This window comes from Vespa mandarinia, chromosome 8 (assembly GCF_050613455.1).
Source record: "Vespa mandarinia isolate Hongniang chromosome 8, ASM5061345v1, whole genome shotgun sequence".
NCBI lineage: Eukaryota > Metazoa > Arthropoda > Insecta > Hymenoptera > Vespidae > Vespa > Vespa mandarinia.
This window is the reverse complement of record NC_140817.1, coordinates 5485004-5495000: the sequence shown is the minus strand read 5'-3', so window position 1 is coordinate 5495000 and position 9997 is coordinate 5485004. Positions and strand designations below refer to the sequence as shown.

At 27.3% G+C, this 9997-nt stretch overlaps 1 protein-coding gene across 1 annotated transcript in view; it reads left to right on the top strand.

Moving 5' to 3' along the window:
• Positions 1-9969, top strand: part of LOC118451297 (uncharacterized) — a 25380-nt gene extending 15411 nt beyond the window's left edge. The window contains exons 6-8 of the mRNA XM_035887699.2: positions 7855-8037; positions 9016-9100; positions 9329-9969. Coding sequence (XP_035743592.1) covers positions 7855-8037; positions 9016-9100; positions 9329-9401 — 341 coding nt within the window. The 3' untranslated portion in view covers positions 9402-9969. The remainder of the gene's footprint in view (positions 1-7854; positions 8038-9015; positions 9101-9328) is intronic.
• Positions 9970-9997: the final 28 nt, after the last annotated feature.

The following is a 9997-nucleotide window of genomic DNA, read 5'->3' as shown; positions in this document are numbered from 1 at the left end:
GGGGTCAAAGAGCATCTGTTAGTAGAAGGCGTCGATTCGCCGTGAACGTCCTTCCCATCACGCCACGCGTCGTTCATCTCCGATAATAAAATCGACAAAATAGCACCGATCTCGTTCAGTTCAGTTTGTTCCGCGAACGCATCGGCTTCGTGCCAATTCTTTTAAAAAAAAAAAAAAAAAGAAAAAAAGAATATATATATATATACATATATTCATAAATAGATACATATATACATATATACATACATACACACACACACACACACACACACACATATATATATATATATATTTGATATTTTCTATTTTTTGTTTTCTTTTTTCTGGAAACATTAAAGAAAATTTCCTTTTCACGATGAGAAGTAATATCTCACTTTGGACTATTTGATTTTCGTCTCGTCGAAAGATCTTAAATAAAGGAAGAAAAGGGAGAGAAAAAAGAATATCAGAAGAAGAAAAGAGAAATAAGTGCGACTCCGAGTATTATTGGTGAAAAAAAGGTTATAAAGGAAGAGAAAAGCAAGAAGCAAAGTCTTACGTAGTGCGCGGGAACCATTTCAGTTTGGTGGGAAAACCAAAGAAAGAGAGAGAAAAAGAATTTCTCGTGTCTAACGAGAGGCTCGAACGAAAGGGGATAAAATAAAAAGCAAGTTTTGTATACGAATATCATAAGTGTTCTTTCTTTCTTTCTACATTTTTTCTTTTTAATTTCTCTCTTTCACTCTCTCTCACTATCTCTCTCTCACTCTCTCTATCTATCTATCTATCTATCTATCTATCTATCTATCTATCTATCTATCTATCTATCTCTATCTCTCTCTCTATAATTTGTATTTTTCTGTTTTCGTTTGGAAAGAAGTGGAAAAAAATTGTATACAATCGCGTAATACAATGTGTCATGCAGAAACGCGTGATGGTGCCGAATTTTAGCTAATATATTCTCCATCGGTAGTGTCCGGTACGGAATCGTACACGCAAATATATACACGGACGTATAGTATACGCACATCCATACATACGTACTTAATTACTTTATTAAGAGAAATCGCCATCTTGTTACTTCAAAATGATACGAATCTTCACCGACACCTTCAGGAATTTAATCAGTAAGTTATATTTTACTTTTATATACGTACATACATACATACATATATATAAATATAATATAAATTATACATATATTTTATATATATATTATATATATATAAAATATATATATATATATGTGTGTGTTTAAAAAAAATATTGTCGAGAAAAAAATGTTTAAAAAAAAATGTTGTTTTTTTTTTTTTTTTTTTTTAAACAAAAGAACTCCAAATGACTTTGATTATGTAAAAATGCAAAGAACATTTGTCCGATCGATATTTATTCTTCATTCCATTCGCACGTGTCTTTAAACTCGACTTTCTTTCTTCATAAACGAGTCCCTCTACTCGTGCTTCGCACGTGGAATACGTGACTGACGCAACGTAGCAGAGAACTGCACTAGAGTATTGCTCTTTACTCTTTACTCTTTATTTGACATCATATTGATATTTCGAATAGTGTTCGATCTAACGTAAAATTATTTTCCATGTCAAGTAACATCGCTCGAATTGTTTCGATATGAACAGAGAGAGAAAGAGATAGAGAGATAGATAGAGAGAGAGAGAGAGAGGAAAATAGAAAAAAAGATACATCAAATATGAAACAAATATAAATGAAGAAAGAATTGCTCTTGAATGAATAATCTATGATATTTATTGAATTTGTAAGGTTTCATTATTTCAACTGATCGAAAAAAAAAAGATATTCTCATTTTCTGTGCGATCGTTTTTTACTTCGTTTCTTTTCCTTTTAATTATTCAGTTTTCTTTTTTGTATTGTACACGATATTATTCTGTATCGAATATACGTACATTCGTGATTTTATTAATCATAAAATATATCATTTAACATATCTTTACATATGATTTTACAAGACTTAAATATACATTATCTTTGTAACGATATACACGAATTTATTTAGAAAAATATCCGATTTCTTTACGTATTATTCAACCTGTACAATTTAATTTAGTGTGAATATATTTAGTGATTATATCATGCATAATTGTATAAATCATCGTAATCTTTTTTTTTTTTCTTTTATAAATATGTATATACATAGTGATTTTAATACACTTTTTATTCGTCGTTTCGTAAATATTAATATCTTTTTTTTTTTTTTTTTTTCTTGAAAAAAAGTTATCTAATAAGAAATAACATCAAATAAGAAATACGGAAGGAATTGTACTTGAATGAAATTCGCATGAGGTACAATAATACGTGAGCGTAGATATTGTACGTATTAGGAAAATAGATATTCGAGTCTCTCAAAAATATGACCTACATTTGGAATTCATCTCTAAGAACAATGACTCCCCTTCCTATTCATTTTTTTTTCAATTTCTTTTTTCTTCCTTTTACTTCTTTTTTTTTTTACTTTCTTTTTTTTCTTTTCCTTTTTTTTTCTTGCTCCTTCCTTTACCGAAACATGCAACGAGCTCTACGTAAATCATTATCAAGAGTTCGCTTGTCGTATATATGTAACTTTAGACACATTGTACATATTTCCTAGTTTCTAGTTGGATGGATTTTCATATATGCATTATAATACTTTGCGAGATCGTAAAAAAAAGAAGAAAGAAAAAACAAATCGATGACATCGTTAGAATGATTTTTGAGTTCGTTTACAAGAATACATGAATATTTTTAAATCAAAGAGAGAGAGAAAAAGGAAAACAGGAAGATATATATATATATATATATATATATATATATAAATATATATGTATATATATATATATGTATATTGAGTCGAGTAACATCATCTTGTGGACTCGTGAATCAATTAGATTAAAGAGGCACGGACAATTGTCGTAGATTGACAAGGATGAACAAAAGAACCCTCTTATGACTTCATTCGAGTAGCGTCCGCTTTAGTAGTACGTGCTAACACCTCTGACCATTTTGACCACGATTGAATTACTCCTGGACTTTCGAAAAACTTTTCAAATGATTGGTGCAATCATTTCTTCGAAGAAAGTATGATTGATCGATCGATGTAAAAAGAAATGTATGAATTTTTCAATAAGGGAACTTCTTTAAATTTAAAAATTGACAATATTAAATTTTTTAAGAAAGAAAATCATATATAATATATATATATATATATATATTTCTTTATTTATTAAGTTGTTATCAGAATAATAAGATAATATGTTTTCTTTTCTATTTTTTTCTTTATTTTTTCTTTATTTTTGATCGTTATATCAATGCTGTTCTTTTTTGTTTTTTTTTGTTTTGTTTTTTTTATATGGAAAATATAATCGGTTCGGTCGCAAGGCCGAAACGTGATCGAAACTTGTGTCCCGTAAAAAGTTACTTAATTAAAAAATGATATTTCGATAAATAAATGACCTCAATCATCAAAGATCATTCATCAAAAAAGTTATTGCATTGAAGTTACGAAGACGTAAGAATATAATAAATTACAAAGTTACGACGTTGATATGAAGTAAATTTAATGCTCAAAAGTGATATAAAATCATTTGCAATCCGAGATTAGAATAACAGAAAAAATGTGTCGTCGTTCGCTCTAATTTATTTCTCTTTTTTTCCTTTCTTTTTTTTCTTTTTTTTTTTTTTTTTTTATTTATTTATTTTTAGATATTTTACCACATTCGCCGATTCCAATGAGATTGGATTCATTTAAAAGATTTGCCTTTCACGCAAAAGTTTAATATCGAAAAATATTAAGAAATAACGAAGGAAAATGTAAGGGAAGCGTTTTAACCATTGAATGGATCCCAATTAAAACTTTTTCTTAGTTAACGCGAGTTAATGGTAGGTAAACTTAAAAAGAAAAGAAAAAGAAAAAAAAAAGAAAAAAGAGAATAAAATAAAATAAAATAAAATAGAAAAAGAAAAAAGGGGAGAAAAAAAAATATTAGAAAAATTAATAACTATGAGAACGTATTAACTATAAGAAATGATCTACAATCATAATCGAAATGACATTCTCTTTCCAGACTAATCACTTTTTCATAACCGGCGAATAAATTTATGTATGTATATATTGTCAATAAACAGGAGGTTAAACATTCCTGAATTATTTTAAGAGAATAATATGATTTGCAAATTAAACTTTCACATGCATAATAATATTAGAAGGAATATTAATAAGATTTACAAACTTTTATATTATCATTTATAAAATTCACGAATGCAATAATATTGCAATTGTTAATTGCGCAACTTCCGGGTATTACAATCCAGATATGTGCGATATACAATGTTAAATAATTTTATAATTCTCTTGGGAATTCTTTTTTATGAAATCGTTAAAAAATGAGGAAAAACGAATATTTGCTTTTAATCTCGTATTTATAAAGTTTATGTCAATTTTATATACATAAATAAAAGAATATCTAAAGTGATACGAATATATGATAAATTTTCTCGATTCTAAATGCAATAGATTATATTAGTCGGAATCAAGGAGAAATAATAAGAGATCGATAATATCGTTTTTTTTCGCTTTGCATCGTACCAAATGGAGAAGAAAAGAAAACAAACAAAAAATGCTATTTCGATACTCAATTCGTAAGAAAATCCTTTCTTTCTCTCTTTCATTTCCTCTCTCATTCTCTCTCATTCTCTCTCTCTCTCTCTCTCTCTCTCTCTCTCTCTTTCTCTTTCTCTTTCATTATCTCTCGTTTATCTCTTTCATTTTCTTTACTCATATGAGGACGATTAATCGTCGTCGTAAGATAAACATCCAATTTTCGAAACAAATAATCATTATCAAGTAAAATATTCTCCTTTATTTTTCTAAGCCTTTCTATCCTATATATCTAATTTCTTCTTACATTTCTTAACTAAGAAATAAAAAAAAAAAAAAAACAAAAAAAAACAAAAAAAATACGTGATGCGTATTTTCCAAATTCCTTATCATTATCTTCAATGTCAAGACATAACGTGTAATTCATGGTTATGAAATAAAACTCGATTATTACGTACGTATTATATAGGTACGTGTGCGTGTACGTATGTGTTTAAAGATAATACAAATTGTCTATCTTTTAAATTTTTCTATCCTTAATATTTATATTTTAATCTTATTATTATATCTTTGAATATATAAGATTTATAAAATATTAATCGTTAAGTTATCATTTATTATTTAATCGTTTTATTATTAAATACTATATTTATTAAATGATAAGGTTACTTCGTTATCACGACATTATTTACATTTAATCTCAATTTAATGTAAATTTGCAACGCATCGATTTATCATCTCGGAAATGATATTTTTTGTTATACATCCTGTTATTTCTAATTAATATTTAATCTTTATTGATCTAACTTTCGTATTTTTTTCTCTTTCTTTTCTTTCTCTATTCTTTTTTGTCTTTTGTTTTTACGTACGAAATATAATTTTTTCATATTCTATTCTTTTCATTTATGTCATACTCATAAATTTATTTTATCGACTAATTGTGTAGTAAATTAAAAAATGACTTTTGTTAAATATAACAAACGAAATTAAATTATTTGACTATAACGGGAAAGCCATGAATTCGCTCGTAAATACGTTTTATGTTTGTTGTTTTGAACACAATTTACTTCCCTTCGATATTGTTCGAAAAGAAACACAAAGAATGGGCAGCAATTTCGTTTACAACGATATACAGTTTCTAACTTCCGTTTTTTTTTTCGTCCATTTTCTTCACTTCCTTTTTTTCTAACATTTCGTTCGACGCTTTCTTTTGAAAAAAAAAGAAAAAAAAAATAGAGAAAGCTTTACGAGACAATAGAGTAACCAATTCCGTGCAGCCTAATCATTTCACAAAGTAATAATATAAGAGTAATTGTTATGTGCTGTAGGATATTTATAAATGAAAACAAAAAGGAAAAAAAAAGAAAAAACAAAAAGTTATCGAAAGATTTTTAAAATTATTAATAATTCTTTAAATTATCAAATATTAAAATATTAGATCAGTCCAAAAGTTCGTGCGCATTAGTAGTATGTATGTATGTAGCAAAATGCGCACGAATTTTGGACTGACCTGATATTTTTTTAAATCATAAATTTATTTATCATTATTATTATTATTATTACTATTATTATTATTAGTAGTAGTAATAGTAATAGTATTATTGGTATTGTTATTATTATTATAAAATATACTTGATTTATCGATTGAAATTAATGAAATTAACGTACGCGTGAAAGAAGACAATGATTTACAGGAGATCGACCCAAGTAAATCTTTGAAAAATAAAAGAAATCAAAAAACAAAAAGAAGAAAATCAAAAAAGGAAATGTTTCGTCAGATCACGAAAATTAACACACAATATCGAAACAAGCGTCTTGCTTGTTGAAAAAGTTTTTCCACGAGTGTATATATACTTTCTCAAAGCTGAGAAGAGGGAAACCGCCAACGAATTCATCCAATTTGTAGGGCAACGTTTCTCGATCGAAGTAAAAGAGAGAAACAGAGACAGAGATAGGTAGGCAGAAAGAGAGAGAGAGAGAGAGAGAGAGAGAGAGAGAGAGAGAGAGAGAGAAAGAGAGAGAGAAAGAGATCTAGAAAAACGATCGTGAACGTGTAGCGGTACATAAATTGGATTTCTTGCACTTCAAGAGAAACGGAAACGTGACCGAGTTGTACTTATGTATGTATATATATATATATATATATATATATATATATATATATATATATATATTTCAATACGAATGATTTTTGAATAATGTTTGAATAAAGATCGTTTCTAATCGAATGTGTATACACACTCACTCACTCACACACATACACATACGTACACACACACGCGCACACACACATATATATATTAGGATATATATATATATATATATATATATATTTATATTATATTTTTGGTAGATGTCGGCAAAATCGGCACGTACTTTTCGGACAATCCGATATATATATATATATATATATATATACCTATATATATATATATATACATATATATATATATGTATCTATATATATATATATATACATATATATATATGTATATGTATCTATATATATATATATATACATATATATATATGTATATATATATATATATATATATATATAGATTTAAATAATATTTACGAACGCAAATGTAAATATCGTAAATACGAATGAAAATATGTAAATAAAAATGAAATATTTATCTATATAATATATATATATATATATATCAATTTATATATATATATTATATATATATATATCAATTTATATATATATTATATATATATATATATATCAATTTATAGTGAACTTAAATATAAAATAATGATAGACATGATTTTTTTTCGATCGAATTAAAATAATTCGATATTGTTTTTTTTTTTTTTTTTTTTTTTTTTTTTAATAAATCAAGGATAAGTCAAAGATGACTACGATGAAAAAAAAGTCTCTATATAATATCAATAAAAGATCAATGAAATTAATGAATAAGCAGATCAATTTTTTGTCAATCAAACTTCTTATGAAATATTTGTTTTTTTTTTTTAATATTTTCCCTTTTTGTTTGTTTATTAACAATACACGATACGTACCAATCGTGTTAAGATATAGTCATAGAGAAAGGAATGCAATCGATTGAGTCGAATTTCAAGCTTCTAATACAAAAGAGTCTCAGGGCCGTATTAACAATTTCCTAGGGGAAATTTGTTCTTTTTTTTAAATTATATATTTAAGATCATTGAATCCGTCCTATGGACATAAGTAAAAATCATTGATAATCGTTCGTTTAATATTATTTCATTCATGTCTTATTTATTTTTCCTTTTTTCAGCTACGTCCGCGGTAATTCTCAAGACAGAGAACGAACATCATCATTTATCGAGTCTCTCGGGTGATAACGTTCTTGGTGGGGGCGTAAGAATCGGTAGGGGCGAAGGCGCACTCGCAAACGGAAACGGCCAGGCTATGGATTCGGCGCAATCTGCTATGATGAAGCAAGCGGACTACGTCGTAGGTCGGTGAATTATTCTCTTCTTTACGTTTATATATAAAAAAAAAAAAACAAAAAAAAACAAAAAAAACAGATTATTTCATTAACATTAAAATTCTTTATAATGGTGTACAGCCAGTGAAAATCCAATGTGTCGTTTATAAATATTCAAATGCTCCTGTTATCGATATGATACGAATTAATTATTAGTTATTAATTCGAATTAATTGGAATTTTTATCATTCGGTACATCGAACTTGTTCGAGGATAAATCTTCCATTTTATTGATAAATAATGGCTTTGCTTAGTTTTTCCGATTGGAACTTTTCTTCTCCGACGATAAATGGTTCCTCGTATTAATGATACATAACAGCTGCAAACAAGAAGATTACTCTTGAAGTAATCGCCTTTTTTTTTTCTTTTACTTTTTTTTTTTTTTTTCTTTCTTTTTTCATTATTTACTTTATTTTTCTTTCTCCTTCTTCTTCATCTTCATATTCTTTTACCGACGAACATCCAAGAATCGTACATTGATCTTTGTACGATGATCTTTTTTAATTGTTAGTATTAAATATTCTTAGTTAATGTTTCGAAAGGTACGAATTCATTCTTTGCTTCTCTCTCTCTCTCTCTCTCTCTCTCTCTCTTTCTCAATGTATTTATATTTTTTATTTTATTAATTTTGTCAAATAAATTGGTCATAAAAATTATCATTAATATAATATATTTGTAAGGACAAAAAAGAAGAGAAATGAGTTATGAATGTCGTTCCGTTAGTCTCAACGCGTTCAAAGTTCACTATGTCATGTTACCATAGCGTGTTTAGTCGTAAGAGACAACGAAGTGGTGATGATAATGATGATGATGATGATGATGATGATGATGATGATGATGACGATGATATTGATGATATTAAAGTAGAAAGGGAACGAAAACTTTGGCCGGCGGTTCGTTTGACGTTTTAAACAGATTAATAAATTCGATTATTTTTTTGTTTTACAGATGTCGTATTACCAACCGTCCTGATCGCTTTATTGTTCGTTGGCAATGCCATTATTGTCTATATTATATTCCAATATAGAAAGAGGTAAGGCTATATTCCTTATAAATTATCTTTCCTGTTGTTTATTAATAATTCTTTTGTCTTATTTGTATTCAAGAAAAAATAAAACTCACTTTTTATCAAATATCTCTTTCTCTCTTAATAAATAAATAAACAAGTAAATGAATAAATAAATAAATGGAGAATAAAAAGAGACGATGAATGATGAAACCTTTTCTTTTTTTTTCTTCTTCTTCTTCTTTTTTGCCACAGAAAAATTCCAATGACGGCGCAAGGAGAAGAGATGGCCTTGAGAAATGAAGCGACGGATGTTCCACAAGTGTGATTCCAAAGGAGAAGACTAATTACGTTTAATGTCAATTTTGTCGTTCATGCAGAAAGTTAATCAAAGGCCTAGTTCATATATACTTCCGGCGAATAAGAGGCGTCATTTAAATGTGAGCGCTCAAAATGAAACGCTCATTTTTTTCGCATCTAAATAGATGCAATGATGTATACGCTATTACGAAGAAAACATAAAGTGTGTATATATTCTTTAAGAATTCTCTCAAAAGAAGAAAAAGAAAAAAAAAAAAAAAAGAAAAAAGAAGAAAAAAAGAAGAAAAAAAAAAGAAAAAACAGAAGAGAGAAAAAATCCAACGTTGCGTACACGTACACCGTGAATAATAATTAATGCGTGTATTTATGTAGATATATGTATATACATAGGCATGTACATACGTATATGTACATATATACACGTTATTATATATTTAAATGGATATGATGTACGGCCATGACATTGCGTATACTTTAACGAAAAATGTATTATATAATATAAGAAAATAATATATTCTATATTTCGTCCAAATTGTGAATAACTTATAAAATAAAAAGAATGTTTTTTCGTAATAGGTAAGGCTTGTCTGGCTAAAAAAAAAA